The sequence below is a fragment of the Petromyzon marinus genome, chromosome 56 (assembly GCF_048934315.1).
Source record: "Petromyzon marinus isolate PM22_M1 ecotype Great Lakes invasive population chromosome 56, UKy_Petmar_22M1.pri1.0, whole genome shotgun sequence".
Classification (NCBI taxonomy): Eukaryota; Metazoa; Chordata; class Hyperoartia; order Petromyzontiformes; family Petromyzontidae; genus Petromyzon; species Petromyzon marinus.
In genome coordinates, this window is record NC_133722.1 from 7,058,900 (window position 1) to 7,077,859 (window position 18,960).

The 18,960-nt window shown below is 48.1% G+C and overlaps 1 protein-coding gene across 1 annotated transcript in view; it reads right to left on the bottom strand.

Moving 5' to 3' along the window:
- Positions 1-11,566, bottom strand: part of LOC116954810 (integrin beta-3-like) — a 44,623-nt gene extending 33,057 nt beyond the window's left edge. Inside the window, exons 1-7 of the mRNA XM_032975641.2 lie at positions 11,226-11,566; positions 8,249-8,352; positions 7,100-7,331; positions 5,572-5,821; positions 4,333-4,501; positions 1,875-2,036; positions 1,054-1,149 (exon numbers count right to left, since the gene is read on the bottom strand). Of these exons, the coding sequence (XP_032831532.1) occupies positions 1,054-1,149; positions 1,875-2,036; positions 4,333-4,501; positions 5,572-5,821; positions 7,100-7,331; positions 8,249-8,352; positions 11,226-11,292 (1,080 nt within the window). The 5' untranslated portion in view covers positions 11,293-11,566. The remainder of the gene's footprint in view (positions 1-1,053; positions 1,150-1,874; positions 2,037-4,332; positions 4,502-5,571; positions 5,822-7,099; positions 7,332-8,248; positions 8,353-11,225) is intronic.
- Between the last annotated feature and the right edge of the window lie 7,394 nt (positions 11,567-18,960).

The following is an 18,960-nucleotide window of genomic DNA, read 5'->3' on the forward strand; positions in this document are numbered from 1 at the left end:
ACTAAGTCATGTTTTGCTGAGGGGTCAAATACTTATTTCCCTCATTAAAATGCAAATCTATTCATAACATTTTTGACATGCGTTTTTCTGGATTTTTTGTTGTTATTCCGTCTCTCACTGGTCAAATAAACCTACCATTAAAATTATAGACTGATCATTTCTTTGTCAGTGGGCAAACGTACAAAATCAGCAGGGGATCAAATATTTTTTCCCCTCACTGTATATGCTCCCGCGTCTACCTTGCCCACCTTCACAAATCCGCAATGACCTTCTGACCTTTGAGACTGTGCTCAGCAACTATGATTTAAAATAACAATGCGGGCCACATCTCAATCTTTTGCACATGAGTGGGGGAGACAGGCCATTGGAAAGAGGTGAACGCAAGGATGAGAGGGAGGCTGGTCGAGATTCACGACGCAGATGAGAAGAGGGATTAATTGAAATACAAATGTCACGGAAGACATTGGGGTAGACAGGAAGTCAGTCATGAGAGCAGCGACTCGAAAGCAAATGTCAATGTGCTCATCAAGGAGATGATGTATTGTTATTATTAAGCTTGTCTGCCTCGCCGAGCCTCGACTCTTCATCAAGAGGGCCCTGTCAAATTTGCACAGCAGACAACGTTGCTTCTGCTGTGCGCTGTGATCCCAATTGAGTCATTTGTGGGTGATGTTTCGGCATTGGGATGTATGGTCAATACCAGTTAGGTGGCGTATTATTAACAATGGGAGAAAACCGGAGAATTCGGGAGGAAACCAAAGCAGAACACAGGGGGCAGAGAGAGAGAGACCATACAAAGTCCATGCAGAAAGGTGCCCCGAGTCGAGAAACGAACCCCATGCCCTCCTTGCTGTTGGGCACCCGCGTTACCACTGCGGCACCCTGCCGACCTGTACACAGGTCCAACAGAGGAGTGACAGCACACGGAATGGAGAATAGGTGGGGGGGAGGTGGTGGTGGTATCTACAAGTGGCACTGATCACTGAAGCAGAGAGAGCACGTGGAGGGGAGCAGATTAGAATAAGACGTGGACCAGAGGAGCAAAGACCTTACCTTGTACAGACCAAAATATGGGGTGGTCACGGCAAAAATTAAGTTGATGTTGTTTTCGGCCAACTTCTCACCAAGGAACCCCAGGGAGGGGTAATCCTACACAGAGAAAAAATATTTTACGAAAAAATATATATATATGCGGGAGCATGTGAAGCTCATGCAGCAGGAATATTTAAGTGGATGAGCATGCATCACTGCCTCCGGCTGGCAGACAGTAAAAACAGACCTGTAGTCAACCGTAATTACAATTAGAGCAGCATTGTTACATGATATTTTAACCAAAATTACGTCGTGATTGCAACACATTACGAACTACAATTGTACTTGACCGCAGGTCTGCCAACTGGGAGCGGTTCATGAACCACGCCGACACGCAGTCCAACCACGAGCAGACACGGCACCAGATTAGCAGACAGCCCCAACTCTGTGTGTGGGCACGGCACAAGGCTGTGGGGACAGCCCAACCGTGTGTGTGTGGGTAGAGCACAATGTTAGCAAACGATAAATCTTTAGGTGGCTAATGCATCGAGCTACCGGACCACCCCAACACTGAGTGGGGTAATGCAACAGGTTGGCACAGGCCAACTGTGATTGGGTACTGCACCAGGCTGGCACCTCCGATTTCGCACCTCCCATCAGCACGACTTGCTCCGTACGGTGCGAAAGAAGTTCAATATACAGTCAGACTGACTGCACGTGTGTAATGCGTCAAGGCTGGCAGAGGCCAACCGTGAGTCGCTAATGGACGAGGCGGGCACAGTCCAACCGTAAGCACCGCCGCAGGCTGGCAAACAATCCAACGGTGAGCGTGGGTATCACACCAGGCTGTCGGCGGCCGAGTAACTGTCATTGTCGTCGAGGTGGCAGTGCCCGTCGTTGGGCCGCAGGACTCCACCGAGCCGGCCGTCCAGCGCCAGGTGCGAGGCTGCGTCGGTGGCGAACACCAGCAGGTGGGACGCCTCCTTGCGCCAGCCAATGCGATCCTGCGGGGCACACTCCCGCGATTGCCGGCCTCATCCAACACAGGTTGTTGGGGCAAGTGCTGTTAGCGGAGCACTTACGAAGGCAAGCACCATGCCCGGCTGCCTTCGACCTCTCCCCAGTGTTTTATAGATGACACCAGGTACTCATTTAGGGACAAGTTTACCTACAGAAGGCAACAGAACTGGTTCAGACAATCGCCACGAATGATGGCACAGCACGCGATTGTGCCACCACTCCTCACATCTAGCAACAAAGACAAAGATCTCCCGTATAGCCCTAACAGGCTGTTGGGGCAAGGGCTGTCAGCGAGCACCTTTGAAGGCCGGAACGGCACGCGAGGGGGTGGGTGGCTAGCACCACGCCCGACCGCCTTTGTCTCCCCAGTGGCGATGTTAACACACCGTACTAGGTACTCATTTTAGGGGTAGTCGACATAAGGGAGACCCAGACCAGTTCAGATAATATAACCGTTGCTGGTGTTGGCCGTGAGCGGGAATCAAACTCGGGTCGCACGGCTCGGAGACTTAAACTTGGACGTGTCATTTTTAGATATTTGCCGTACGCTCGGGAGAGACTGGCAGACTACTGTCCCTGGTCACTCTTGTGAATGAGACTCAGCCGGGTCTCTTGCAGTTCTCACCACTGGGTTAAACAAAAATAAACTTTAAACTTGAATTTGCTGCCAAATGAAATTGTTGGCCTGAAGGCATCTCCCTAAGTCTTGCGAAGCAAGTGCTTGCTTTTGCTTGTGGTTTTGGAACGATTCGTGTAATGATTCAATGATTCTCGTACTCAGGATACATGCGTCCAAATTGTTTCCATAAGAGCCATTTATTTAAAATTTATGAAAAATGACATGCTAATTGCAAGCGAGTGTTGCCTGTTGGCTACTGAAAAGAATGAGAGCAAAACAGGATGGAACAGAGGAGGCAGAAGAAGCAAGCCAAGACGGTACAAATCGGAACCCTGAATTGCGACAATTCATCGAATCGCATCGAGGTCAGCGTATAATATCTATGCCTCATTTTAAACGCATTTCACCGTACTGCGATAAAATAAAAGTTATGAAGCTGCACTGAGCTCCCAGAACATTATACAGCTCGGGGAGGTTAGGGAGACTAAACTTTGATGGTATTGGTACGTCTTCTTTGGTTCTTTCGGTAAAGTCACGTAGAATGAGAATCAAATAATAAAATAACACAATAAAATTCTCACGACGTTTCGGCCACAACGCAAGCGGCCGTCTTCAGGTGAAAGGTACAGAACTGTCGGGACGACAGAGCTTCAATTGTGTTATTTTATTATTTTATTCTCATTCTACGTGACTTTACCGAAAGAACCAAAGAAGATGAATCCTTGCAGTCACGAAAGCTTTAAATCGGAATTTGGTACGCATTGAGAAGAGACAAAGAAGACATAATTTGAAGAGCTATGGGGGTTAGAGATCGACAGACGTCGCATAGAGACGCACAGACTCACACAAAGAGCCACAGGCGCATGGCACGAGGAGGAGAAGTTGGCCCCGATGCATTAGTGGGGCTTCTGGCTGAGAGTAAAATGTAAATCAATGGGAAATGATTCATAATAAAGGTTTTTGGGTTAGATCGCGTTATTTATAAATGTGTCGTAAACCCTCCACCACCCGACACGGCCAATCAGCAAAAAATGTGTCACGTTTACAAAAGAGAAATAGTTCACTACTTTAGCCCACCGGTGTGTTGAAGAGTGAATCCACAACATTTAAATGTGAATCCACAAACTGTAAATGCTGTGGATTCACTCTTCAACACACCGGTGGGCTAAAGTAGTGAACTATTTTGTCTTTTGTCAACGTGACACAATTTTTACTGATTGGCCGTGTCGGGTGGTGGAGGGTTACGACACATTTATAAATAACGCGATCTAACCCAAAAACCTTTATTATGAATAATATTGGTCGCGAAAGCCTGCTACGTGTTAAACTCAATGGGAATGATGCATGTATTATGCTCCGTGTGCACGGCGGGAGTGCAAAACAGAGAAAAAGGTAAGCAGGATGCAAAAATATAATTAAACACTAAATTAATTATTCACAGAAGTCGGATTTATCACCAACAAAAGCGTCCCAGACCACACCAAGACAACACCGCACGAGACGTGCGTGCGTGTGTGTGCGTGTGTGTGCGTGTGTGTGCGTGTGTGTGCGTGTGTGCGCGTGTGTGCGCGTGTGTGTGCGTGTGTGTGCGCGTGTGTGCGTGTGTGTGCGTGCGTGTGTGTGCGTGCGTGTGTGTGTAACCGCACTGAGGCGCAACGCACCCCGCACACCGCGGCCTGCATGATGGCATCGAAGCCACCCTCCGGAGCGTCCTTGTTGCGGGAGACGTTGAGACGCTTCACCTCCTCGTTGAAGCGGTCCACCTCGTCGGTGAGCGATAGCAGGTGGCGGAATCCGAACGACGGCACGCACTGCGGGAAGCGCTTGTACCTGCTCGGTGAGAGCATGGGGCGGGGGCGGGGGCGGGGGGGGCGGGTGCCACCTGTCACTCAAACGAAGTGAGAAGCGCACGGAAAATAACGTGGCTACGTGGGCCTCGTTTTGCTTTAAAAAAATTCCCAAGTTTGATGCCGATTGCGCTGCTGGGATGACGTCATGAGACAAAGTATCCACTCGGGACTACTGGAGGGCAACTTTGGGCCATTTAAGTGCAGGACCAATTGATGTATTGCGCAGTCATTGTTTGTGGCTCGGCACTAAACCAACAGGTAACAGCTATACATTTATACAATGGCGCTCAGCGAAACGGACGATACGCTGTGAACGTTACACCGTATGATGTATCATGCTATATTGGCATATCGTGGCCCACTCCACCATACCACGTCGAGCCACCGGTCGGACCAGCACAAACCCTTCGCTCAAATCCCACCACGTGAAAATTTTTTTTTTGTTTTAAACAAATCGATAAGAGAGGTCAACATCATGAGCCTTTGCACCAATTCACGCACCGTGAAGCAGGTCTGGCCGGAATGGGCATCCTGTTTCATCCTTCGTGTTCCGTGTCGACCGAGAGGTGCGTATGCACGCACGTGCGTCCGTGCGTGCATACGCACCTGCTTGCGGGAGTGCGTGCATACGCACCTGCTTGCGGGAGTGCGTGCGTACGCACCTGCTTGCGGGAGTGCGTGCGTACGCACCTGCTTGCGGGAGTGCGTGCGTGCGCACCTGCTTGCGGGAGTGCGTGCATACGCACCTGCTTGCGGGAGTGCGTGCATACGCACCTGCTTGCGGGAGTGCGTGCATACGCACCTGCTTGCGGGAGTGCGTGCATACGCACCTGCTTGCGGGAGTGCGTGCATACGCACCTGCTTGCGGGAGTGCGTGCATACGCACCTGCTTGCGGGAGTGCGTGCATACGCACCTGCTTGCGGGAGTGCGTGCATACGCACCTGCTTGCGGGAGTGCGTGCGTGCGCACCTGCTTGCGGGAGTGCGTGCATACGCACCTGCTTGCGGGAGTGCGTGCGTGCGTGCGCGCGCGCGCTTGCGGCTTCTCACCCGGCGCAAGGATTGTGAAGGTACGCCGGCGCCGAGAAGGCGTAGGGAGAGGCCGGTTTGTCAACAAACGAGCCAAAGCCCAGACGCAGGTTGCTGGTGAGTCCCGCCATCTCCGCCGCCAAGCGCGAGCCGAGCAGCTGCATGGTGGCCAGGTCGTCGTGCATGGACAGAGACAGGTCCATCATGTAGTAGATGTCCACCGGGTAGTCTTCCACCTGGCGAACCCGAACTTCAAAGCTCACGGGGTCCCCTAGTCGGTGAGGTCGCGGGATCACAGACGAGTGTTTAGAGCAGAGGGGGAAACGCAGCCGCTCTGGGTATCGCGGGTGCCCAAACGGCCAATGCGCGTCTAAACGTCGCAAAGAAACACCAACAAAATGTTTAAGTAAAAATCACACGTTATATTCTTGGTTCTTTCGGTAAAGTCACGTAGAAGGGAAACAATAAAATAATAAAAATATAAAACAATAAAATTCTCACGACGACGTTTCGACTGCAACACAAGCAATCATCATCAGGTGTGAAAACCACAATTTTTCAAAATTTATTGTTGTGGTTTTCACACCTGATGATGATTGCTTGTGTTGCAGTCGAAACCTCGTGAGAATTTTGTTTTATATTTTTATTCTTTTATTGTTTCCCTTCTACGTGACTTTACCGAAAGAACCAAGAATATGAATCCCTGCAGTCACGAAAGCCTTAAATCAAAATAAAAATTACACCTTTGGCTATTCATTTTACTACTTTTGTTGGTGAAGTCGCGGAATCACAGACGAGTGTTTAGAGCAGAGGGGAAGCAGCCACTCTGGATATCGTGGGTGTCTGGACACGCAGAATATGTTTACACGTCGCAAAGAGACATCCACAACGTTTTAAATAAAAAAAAAAAGATCTTTGAGTCATCGTTTGACTACTTTTCAACAAAGTGATATGTCTACTTTATTTTACGCTTGTAAACAATAATCTTTCTAAACACTGCACACATGCACAATGCACCAAGCGATTTCCCACACTGGTGAACATAGGGAGATGCCCACTGGCTGTTTACTGCACTTAGCAAGTGGTGGAAATTACATCCTTGTGACAGATGTAGAAACCCACACCCCGATTATTCATAACTTCCCACAAAGCAGTACTCATTTGATCAACTCTAGAAGGCTGAATAGCCGAGTCAACCACCAACTGAATTTTGAATGCCCAGTCTTCCCATTGCCAGCTGTACTCCAACCACATAGCACGTGGACAGATAGACAGCAGCTGGTGGAATAAGATTCTTAATGAGCATGGTGCGGCAGAGCTGGGACGTCCACAACCATCCAACACCATCAGGGATAAGACCAGGCCCTTGGGAGGGAAATTTAGGGCCACGGAACATAACGTGTGGGAGCCCCCCCCCATCACTCGGCATGAAATATAAAATCAAATGCTTTGTATTTTATGTAGAGGCCCCCAAAGCACCGAACATGGGGCCCTGGTGTAATTATTTCACCTCTTCCCCGCCCCAACCTCTCATCAGACCGTGACTCACCGGGCCGCAAATTCAGAGTCACGGCTTGCGGCGACTGCTGCACCACAGCCGCTAAGCCGCCGCCGCCACCACCAGCCGCCGCAGTGTCCAACTTCTCGCTCAGCGGCCTATCCTTGGTGATCGACCACTGGCTTCTGGGAGCCTCGACCTGCTCGGCGGGGCAGCCGGCCTGCAGGAGGCGGTGAACCAGGTCACAGCGCGACAGGCCTCCCGCTGGGCTGCCCCTGAACTCCTGCGCGAGAAGGGAAAGGAGAGTTTCGGTTGAAAAGGGGTTTGATTGACCGAAGTTCTTGGGCTCTTCACACCCCAACTTTGGCGCCTGACGGGACAGAACGATGAATCGGAAGTAACGGGCCATACGGGACGGCGTGTGGCACAGTTTGCCGCCAGCTACGGTAGAGAGCAGCGGTCGTGTCGCCACAGTTCTCTGCGGTGAGTACAATGCCTTTGAAAGCAGCGGCACTACTACGCCTCTCTTAATCAAATTAACGCTTATCGCCTGCGCGTTCTGAGATTCAGCGGTGAACGGGACACCCACCCTGCAACTTGCAGACGTCTCGGAACGTAAAAGGGTTACGTGCCTCAGAAACTCCGAGCGCCTTCCATAAAAAATCTCATCTCAACCATTCCAATGCTCTGCTGCAGTCTAGCCAAGGGGCCCCTAGTGGCAGCTGTCCCTGTACAGCAGGAGGTATACGCAGCATGTCTATTCGTTTGCCAGTAGGGGGCGATACGCGTGTAAAAAAAAAAACACTTTCGCTGCTCACTTCATACTCTGGTTCTTTCGGTAAAGTCACGTAGGTATGAAATAAAACAAAATAAATTCAATCACGACGTTTCGGGCGCACACACAAGCGTCCGTAATCAGGTGGGACAACCACAGCAAGAAACAATTGCTCAAGTGGGCAAAAGGGGGCTGCTTTAACAAGAGGCTATATCGGTAAGAGATGGGGGGGGGGAGGAGCCAGCAGCACTTTTGCCCACTTGAGCAATTGTTTCCTGCTGTGGTTGTCCCACCTGATGACGGACGCTTGTGTGTTGCGCCCGAAACGTCACGTGATTTAATTTATTTCATTTTCTACCCACGTGACTTTACCGAAAGAACCAAAGAGTATGGATCCCTGCAGTCGCGAAAACTTCAAATCTCACTTCGTGTTGGCACCAGCCACAATCCGGGTGCAATAGCAGACATTCCTGGCATGAATCGGACCCTCCAAACACACACGGATTCCACTCAACCGCTTGTGCCCCATCTGCAAAGACACACACAGAGACATGTGTTGATGTTCATCACCATCACAAACTGTGGTCTATCCCATTGTTCAATGAACAGGGAACACAGGCTCCCTCCAATACTGTCAAGAACCCTCGTGGTCCTTCAAGAAAACACAATGCATCCGACTCCTGGTTTCGTGACATCCTCTCATCGCTCCATCTTTCACAGTGGTCGTGTACCCAGACAAGTCTGCTCGTTTTGCTGCCAAAGATGTCCTGTCTCATTCCTAACTTCCTTTTTTTTGCAGTCGATATTGCACGCGACTATAAATAAAACCCCAAAACACAGGAAGTTACAACACCAGAAACGGGACGAAAGGCGGACGCGCGCAAACAAACGCACGCACAAAGGACAAATGCTCGAATCTCCAATGCGACAGGAGGCACCGGTGCACGGATCGGAGGGGGGGAAAAAAATCAGAATCGTCACACTGCTGATGTCACAAACGAGCGCTGCTACAGACCCAGGCGTCAGGCTCGGGATGGAACCCACGACTTCCTGCACACCGGGCGAGGTAGTTAACATCTCATAGCCACCGTGATGATGATGAGAGAGAGAGAGACACGCAAACTCCAAATATACAGCAGCAGCAGCAGGCGTCAGGCTCGGGATCGAACCCACGACCTCCTGTATACCAGGTGAGGTAGTTAACATCTCATAGCCACCGTGATGATGATGAGAGAGAGACACGCAAACTCCAAATATACAGCAGCAGCAGCGGGCGTCAGGCTCGGGATCGAACCCACGACCTCCTGTATACCAGGCGAGGTAGTTAACATCTCCTAGCCACCGTGATGATGATGAGAGAGAGACACACACAAACTCCAAATATACAGCAGCAGCAGGCGTCAGGGTCGGGATCGAACCCACGACTTCCTGCATACCAGGCGAGGTAGTTAACATCTCCTAGCCATCGTGATGATGATGATGAGAGAGAGAGACACGCAAACTCCAAATATACAGCAGCAGGCGTCAGAGTCGGGATGGAACCCACGACTTCCAGCACATCGGGCGAGGTAGTTAACATCTCATAGCCACCGTGATGATGATGATGATGAGAGAGAGACACCGCAAACTCCAAATATACAGCAGCAGCAGCAGGCGTCAGGGTCGGGATCGAACCCACGACTCCCTGCATACCGGGCGAGGTAGTTAACATCTCACCACGGAGAGAGACACGCAAACTCCAAATATACAGCAGCAGGCGTCAGGGTCGGGATGGAACCCACGACCTCCTGTATACCACGCGAGGTAGTTAACATCTCCTAGCCACCGTGATGATGATGATGAGAGAGAGACACACACAAACTCCAAATATACAGCAGCAGGCGTCATCAGGGTCGGGATGGAACCCACGACTTCCTGCACACCAGGCGAGGTAGTTAACATCTCATAGCCACCGTGATGATGATGATGAGAGAGAGACACGCAAACTCCAAATATACATCAGCAGGCGTCAGGGTCGGGATGGAACCCACGACCTCCTGTATACGAGGCAAGGTAGTTAACATCTCCTAGCCACCGTGATGATGAGAGAGAGACACGCAAACTCCAAATATACAGCAGCAGGCGTCATCAGGGTCGGGATCGAACCCACGACCTCCTGTATAAAAGGCGAGGTAGTTAACATCTCATAGCCACCGTGATGATGATGATGATGAGAGAGAGACACGCAAACTCCAAATATACAGCAGCAGCGGGCGTCAGGGTCGGGATCGAACCCACGACCTCCTGTATACCAGGCGAGGTAGTTAACATTTCGCCCAACCCTGGCCCACGTGTTTACTGTTAACCTCCATGCTTTTCGGAAGTCACAGTAGCTTCCTGCTCAATCGAGCATGGGGTTAGTGCTCATATCCCGTTGAGCCGGCGACGGAAATTCCACATTCCTTAGGCGGGAGGGGAGCGAGCAATTCCAAATAACAATAAACCTTTGTGATAGGGTATTAACGTGTTTATTACTTAACCGTAAGTCAACCAATAGTGTGTGTAAAAGTTATTATAGTGTACATTTACTTCATCAATATGTACATACGCCGTCATATTATTCTCATTGCTGTACGTTATTAATGTGCAACTAAGTATTGCTGAGTTTGTGTTCGTAATTTCATGAGTTCTAACGTGTTATTCATGTGTTTGTTTATAGAATGAGTGTGTTCATCATTGCATAACTAAGGCGTTAATTATATGCTGAACATCGATTTAGAATGTTGATTGCATTTATCAATTAGTTACTGTGTTAAGGAGTTATTAATGTGCAAGTTATTAAATCAGTTGCCGTGTTTATTAGTTGGGTTACAAGTAGAGTCTTGGGGTAATGTGTTCACTTTAATGTGTTGATAAAAAAATGTGTAAATGTGTACTGTACATCACTGGATGAGGTGTACGATGCGTGTGTTAACCAAACACATGAGTTACTAACTTGTTAAGTTACTAACCTAAGTTACTAACTTGTTAGTAACAAGTCATCAACATTTAGTGACATCACTACTGTACTGTGCTAAGTGAACCACGCACGTGTTAAGTGAGGTGTACCGTTTTCACCAAACACACGAATTACTAACTTGTTAAGTTACTAACTTGTTAAGTTACTAACTTGTCCGTAACAAGCCATCAGTGTGTAGTCACATCATGCATGTACTGTAAGTGAACCACACACACACACGTGTTAGTGAGGTGTACTGTACATCAGTCAATGCAGTTGTCTGTGTTAAACCAGATCAGACGTTTGCATGTTATCAACGCCTATAGTCCCACGTTAAACATTGCCAGCATCATCATCATTATTATTCTTATTATAATATCGAGTAGTAGTGTTACACACAGTGGTATAATGTACAAGAATCGCACCTTTCAACAGCAGCATAAGCAGCAGCAGCATCAGCTGTTGTTGTTGCACGGCAGAAACGAGACCCATGTCTCTTTAACACCAACACCACCAACAACAACCACCACGAGGATGATGGAAGAAGAAGAGGAGGATGAAGAGGAGGAGGAGTAGGAGGGTAGCTCAGGGCCCAGACATTTCACACGACACGGGGCTAGGACGAGGTGGGAGACGAGTAGAAGTGATGATGATGATGGTGGTGGCGGTGATTTAGGGGGGAGGAGCGAACCCAACCAAGGCTTAGGGGGTGGGTGGTGAACCCGGGCGGATTTGCGTCACCAAACAGGAGGTTCGCATCCCCCCACAGCCAGCAACTCCCCCCACCTCCTACCTCGTCACCACCTCGTTAGCAGCAGCAGCATCATCATCACCACCACGCGAATTAAAGAGACTCCTGCTGCTACTGGAACTGCCCGTTGTTGTGTTGTGTGTCAGCTCGTTGTCCTTGCCACCACCGCACCTCTCCGATTTAGCACGGTTTGGCTACGTACGGTGCGAAAGAAGTTTAACATACACCCATAGACTCACGCAGAGACACAGAGACACAATTGACTCATACTTAGAGACCCATAGACTCACACAGAGACCCATAGACTTACACAGAGACCCAAAGACTCACACAGAGACACATAGACTCACATAGAGACACATAGACTCACACAGAGACCCATAGACTTACACAGAGACCCATAGACTCACACAGAGACACGTAGACTCACGCGGAGACACATAGACTCACGCAGAGACCCATAGACTCACACAGAGACACAGACTCACACAGAGACACATAGACTCACACAGAGACACATAGACTCACACAGAGACCCATAGACTCACACAGAGACACGTAGACTCACACAGAGACTCATAGACTTACACAGAGACCCATAGACTCACACAGAGACACATAGACTCACACAGAGACACATAGACTCACACAGAGACACATAGACTCACACAGAGACACATAGACTCACACAGAGACACACACAGAGACACATAGACTCACACAGAGACACAGACTCACACAGAGACACATAGACTCACACAGAGACACAGACTCACGCAGAGACCCATAGACTCACACAGAGAGTCATAGACTCACGCAGAGACCCATAGACTCACACAGAGACCCATAGACTCACACAGAGACACATAGACTCACACAGAGACACATAGACTCACACAGAGACACATATTCTCACACAGAGAAACAGACTCACGCAGAGACACATAGACTCACACAGAGAGTCATAGACTCACGCAGAGACCCATAGACTCACACAGAGACACAGAGACCCATAGACTCACACAGAGACCCATAGACTCACACAGAGACCCATAGATTCACACAGAGACACATAGACTCACACAGAGACCCATAGACTCACACAGAGAGTCATAGACTCGCACAGAGACACATAGACTCACGCAGAGCCACATAGACTCACACAGAGACACGTAGACTCACACAGAGCCCCATAGACTCACACAGAGCCCCATAGACTCACACAGAGAACCATAGACTCACACAGAGACACATAGACTCACGCAGAGACACATAGACTCACACAGAGACACATAGACTCACACAGAGACCCCTAAAAACTCACACAGAGACACGCAGACTCACACAGAGACCCATAGACTCACACAGAGACACAGACTCACACAGAGACACATAGACTCACACAGAGACACATAGACTCACACAGAGACCCATAGACTCACACAGAGACCTATAGACTCACACAGAGACACATAGACTCACACAGAGATCCATAAACTCACACAGACACGCAGACGCACACAGAGACTCATAGACTCACACAGAGACCCATAGACTCACACAGAGATCATAGACTCACACTGAGACCCATAGACTTATACAGAGACCCATAGACTCACACAGAGACACGTTGACTCACGCAGAGACACATAGACTCACACAGAAACCCATAGACTCACACAGAGACACATAGACTCACACAGAGACCTATAGACTCACACAGAGACACATAGACTCACACAGAGATCCATAAACTCACACAGAGACACGCAGACTCACACAGAGACTCATAGACTCACACAGAGAACCACAGACTCACACAGAGACCTATAGACTCACACAGAGACCCATAGACTCACACAGAGACACATAGACTCACACAGAGACCCATAGGCTCACACAAAGACCCATAGACTCACACAAAGACCCATAGACTCACGCAGACCTGTAGACTGACCCAGCCACCAATAGACTCACACAGAGACCCATAGACTCACACAGAGACCCATAGACTCACACAGAGACCTGCAGACTCACAGACACCCGCAGACTCACACAGAGACCCACAAACTCACACAGAGACCTATAGATTCGCACAGAGACCCATAGACTCACACAGAGACCCGGAGACTCACAGACACCCGCAGACTCACACAGAGACCCACAGACTCGCACAGAGACCCGTAGACTCACACATAGACCCATAGACTCACACAGAGACCCATAGACTCACACAGAGACCCATAGACTCACACAGAGACACATAGACTCACACAGAGACCTGCAGACTCACAGACACCCGCAGACTCACGTAGAGACCCACAGACTCACACAGAGACCCATAGATTCGCACTGAGACCCACAGACTCGCATAGAGACCCATAGACTCACAGAGAGACCCATAGACTCACACAGAGACCCATAGACTCACACAGAGACCCATAGACTCCCACAGAGACCCATAGACTCACACAGAGACCCATAGACTCAAACAGAGAGACCCATAGTTTGTTGGCTACATACGGTGCGAAAGAAGTTCAATATGCAAACTGTACATGCATGATGGCTAACTACCACAGCAGCAAAATCAGAATCGATATTCAAGACTAAAGGAGGAATCCGATGAGCTCTGAAGCTCTTTGTTTTGCACAGATGCTACGTAAAAGAGGTGCACGGTGGTTAGGACTTTAAAAAATATATATGCAACTACAACTTACCTCGTCACAGAGTTAATTAGACGGACCGGGCAAAAGATTACCTCGTCACAGTGTTAACTCGACAAGAGATTACCTCGTCACAGTGTTAATTAGACAAAAAGTACCTCGTCACAGCGTTAATTGCCCGGGAGACAACCTCGTTACAGCGTGAATTAGATAAATGGGCAAGAGATTACCTCGTCACAGTGTTAACTGGAACAGAGATTACCTCATCACACTGTTAATTGGACTAAAGATTACCTCGTCACATAGTTAATTGGACTAAAGATTACCTCGTCACAGTGTTAACCAGACAAGAGATTACCTCGTCAAAGAGTTAATTTGACTAAAGATTACCTCGTCACAGTGTTAATTAGACAAATGTGCAAGAGATTACCTCGTCACATAGTTAATTGGACTAAAGATTACCTCGTCACAGTGTTTATTGGACTAAAGATTATCTCGTCACAGAGTTAATTGGACTAAAGATTACCTCATCACATCGTTAATTAGACAAACGTGCAAGAGATTACCTCGTCACAGTGTTAATTAGACAAAAATTACCTCGTCACGGTGTTAACCGGACAAGAGATTACCTCGTCACAGAGTTAATTAGACAAACGTGCAAGGGATTACCTCGTCACAGAGTTAATTAGACAAAAAATTACCTCGTCACAATGTTAACCGGACAAGAGATTACCTCGTCACAGAGTTAATTAGACGAAGAATTACCTCGTCACAGCGTTAATTACGCAAGCCAAGTCGTGCCACGCATCTTATGAAGAAGGCACCTCGTCACACTGCGCAACGCGAACGAGGCAACCTCGTTACGCAAGTCAGTGGACAAAATTACAAACCTCGTCGCGTTAAACGACGCCAAATGTACGACAAGCCTTCGTCAACACGAATTACCGCGCAGGTCACCTCGTTAGAACCCTGCCTCATCACACTCAGACTAAGAGTCTCGCCTTGCACATCAGTTCCACAGACAACCTCATCGCGCCAATTATTAGCAAGGCAAACCTCTTCACGCTCATTATTTATCAAAGCATCCTCGTCACGCTTTGTCAAGGCAAAATCATGCTGGCTCGCTCATCATCATCATCGTCGAATACCTGTAAACCCCTTTTGGGGCCGTCCATAAATGACGTCACGCAATTTTGGACGATGTTTGACCCCCCCTCTCGTCACACGGCGTCACAAAAAGTCAGACCCCCCCCCCTCAAATGTGACGTCACAAAGCTCTGCCCCCCCCCCCCCCGAAAAAAACACATTTCCATTTTGAAATTAAAACATGCTTCAAATCGCTTTAAACGATTGTCATTGTAGTGCGTGTTTAATGTGGCGCTGCACTCTGATGTTGTAGGAGTGTTATTAAAACAATTGGTGTTGTTATAACAATTCTATATTTATTTAAAGTTGCGCATTTTTAAGTGACGTCACATTTCTCACCCCCCCCCCCCCCCTCGTCACACATCGTCACAAAAATCTGACCCCCCCCCCCCTCCGTAGGTGCGTGACGTCATTTATGGACGGCCCCTTATTACAGACCAACTCAGACCTTAATTGTCACCTTGTGCCCCTTATAAATCTCAACGTTCATCCTATAAAGTCACTATACACTACATTACTATACACTACATTACTATACACTACACTATTACATATCTGTCAACCCCTTATCAGTGCCCTATCTTATTACAGAACAAGTCAGACCTTACTGGTCACCCCGTGCGCCTTATAAATCTCAAAGTTTAATAATAGGGTTTTTCCCCTTTTTTCTGGCAACAAAACTGAAACCTTTTTTTTACAAGGATGCATGTCTGCATTAACCACAATACCTGCAGTCAAATTGCAAACAAAATACATACTATGATAATATATGATGCATTGTCCTTGAAACTGATTGGTCCACACCAAGGGACGGCTTTCTTTTGAGCCTCGACCCAATTGGTGCTCGACCAGATGACAATGCATATATTATCATAGTATGTTTTTTTGTTTGCATTTCGACTGCAGGTATTGTGGTTAATGCAGCAACATGAATCCTTGTGAAAAAAAAGGTTTCAGTTTTGTTGCCAGAAAAAAGGGGGAAAACCCTATTATTGTTACATTTTGGTGTTGGCAAAGGAGGTCTAACGATGTAGAAACTCAAAGTTCATCCAGCAAAAACCCCATCACAAGCGAGAAACACAAATAAAATAGACAAAACAAATGTGATTTGTGTTGCCCGTATTGAGACGGCTGCACGCCGTGTGGACCAGAAATCCTCCAAATTTCCCTGCACAAAGAATAAGGGGTTTAAACCGTGATGGCTTGACACGGTATGCCCATCGGCGTACGCAGGCCATCGTTTGTCACATTCGGTGAACGGCGCCATCGTCTGGAAAATTAAAATCACTGCTGCGTTCGACACGGGGCCAAAAAAATCCAAGTCCCCCCCAACTGGGCTTCAAGAATTGTTTTCAAGCTTCAGCTGCAGTGCCGTTCGCAACCTGAGAGTTGTGGGGGTTCACCGATGATTTAAAGAGGTTGTTGGTCACTCAGCCGATTGCCGCCTCGACGATTCGGAACAGGTTAGTGTCGCGTCGGCTTGATTGCTCGACTGAACGGGCAAATAGTTGGGAAAGAAGCCTTTAAAAAAACATTTTTTTTTTAGAAAAGAGGCTCACTTCTGTTCCCACGTGTACAAACCTGTCAACCCCCTTATCAGTGCCCTATCTTATTATAGACCCAATTCAGACCTTATTAGTCACCCCGTGCCCTTATAAATCTCAACGTTCATCCTACAAATTCCCATCACAAGGGAGAAACACAAACAAAACGACAAAAATATGAATTTATTTATTTGCCGTGTTGAAACGGCTGTACGCCGTATGGACCTACAAACTCAATTTCTTCTTGATTTGAAGCTTTTGTGACTGCGGGAATCCATGCTCTTTGGTTCTTTCGGTAAAGTCATCACGTGGGTATAAATAATCAATAAATAAAATCGCGACGTTTCGATCGCAACACAAAGCGGTCGTCATCAGGCAAACAAAAAAAAGGACGACCGCTTTGTGTTGCGATCGAAACGTCGCGATTTTATTTTATTTATAACTACGTGACTTTACCGAAAAAAAACAAGGAGTATCAATTTCCCTGCACAAGAAAACTGGGTAAACCGTATGGGTTGACAGGTATGCGTGTGCCGCTGGACGGGTGGTTTCGCGGCATGGCTTTCTGCTGTCATCGGCATCATCAGGCAAGGCGAGCTGGGCGTGGTTTGCCCTGGCGGGGGGGGGCGGGGGGGGGGTTTCCCACCTTCAGTAGGAGGCAGGATACATGGCCCTGAAGATGGGGAGTTGAGAGTAAAATTCTTTATCTGAAGCTGGTTTAGGCTCTTGGTGTATGCCTCGTGGTTTCTTTTTTCAGACAATTTCATGCCGCGTTTACGCAATGTTTAAATAAGGAATAAATATGATTGGTTCTTTCGGTAAAGTCACGTAGAAGGGAAACAATAAAATAAGAAAAATATGAAACAATAAAATTCTCACGACGTTTTAACTGCAACACAAGCAATCATTTGGTTTTCACACCTGATGACGATTGCTTGTGTTGCAGTCGAAACGTCGTGAGAATTGTATTGTTTTTATATTTTTATTATTTTATTGTTTGCCTTTCTTTGTGACTTTACCGAAAGAACCAAGAATATGAATCCCTGCAGTCACGAAAGCTTTAAATCAAAAGGAACAAATAGTCGATTGCAACGGTTTTGCCGGTTAATCTACTGTTCCTATTCTTGTCAGTATGACAAGGAGCGAAAATGCCAATGTCAGGTCTGCTGCTGGCCACGACGAGAGGGCTTCAGGAGAGACTGTGTGGGGTTTTGCCGCACCCTCTCCGTTGAAGGAACGCGGTTGGCGAGATGTTTTCTGCCTCGCCTGGTATGCAGGAGGTCGTGAGTTCGATCCCGATCCCGACCCTGACCCCTGCTTCCGCACATTTGGAGTTCGCGCGTCTCTCTCTCCCCGCGGTGGTGTGGGTTTTTCCCTGGGTCCTGCGGTTTTTTTTTTCCCCCTCCACATTTAGAATCAACGTGCTGCTTAAGAGTATTTGGCTGCTAGAAATATTCCGCGCGATGAGTTACTTCGTTGAGCTATCATACGCGATACCCAGGTCGCTTCTGAAAAAGAGCTATATATGTTTCCTCCCAGACAGCTTAAAGGACGCGACCTGGGCTTGGCTGTTTTGACTCCAACGCTGTCCTCTGGACAGTCCGGTCCCTTCACCTGATGAAGGCCACTTGTGTTGTGGCCGAAGCATCGTGATTTTGTTGTTGTTTTATTTTTTACCTACGTGACTTTACCGAATAGAACCAAAGAGTATGGATCCTTGCAGTCACGAAAGCTTCAAATCTAGAAGCTATATAGCTCACCGGGCCTTATATTTTAGTTTTTAGAATGCGGTGGTTTACCTTACGCCTCATACTGTACTTTTGAGTTGCATTGCCACAACCGCACTGTGTTGAGAAACCGGCGTACCTGGAGAAAACCCCTTCAGCTCGGAGGGCTGTCTCAAAGGTCGTGCCAGGAATGTTGAACTTGTAGACCGGCTGTAGAAGTGGTCAAGATTTGTGTCTGTAATCCAGTTCGCTAGAGTGTAGTCAAAAGAAGTACAGTTGACCATCGATTCATTATCCGGCACCGCGCGATTATCCAGCTGCTTCCAACT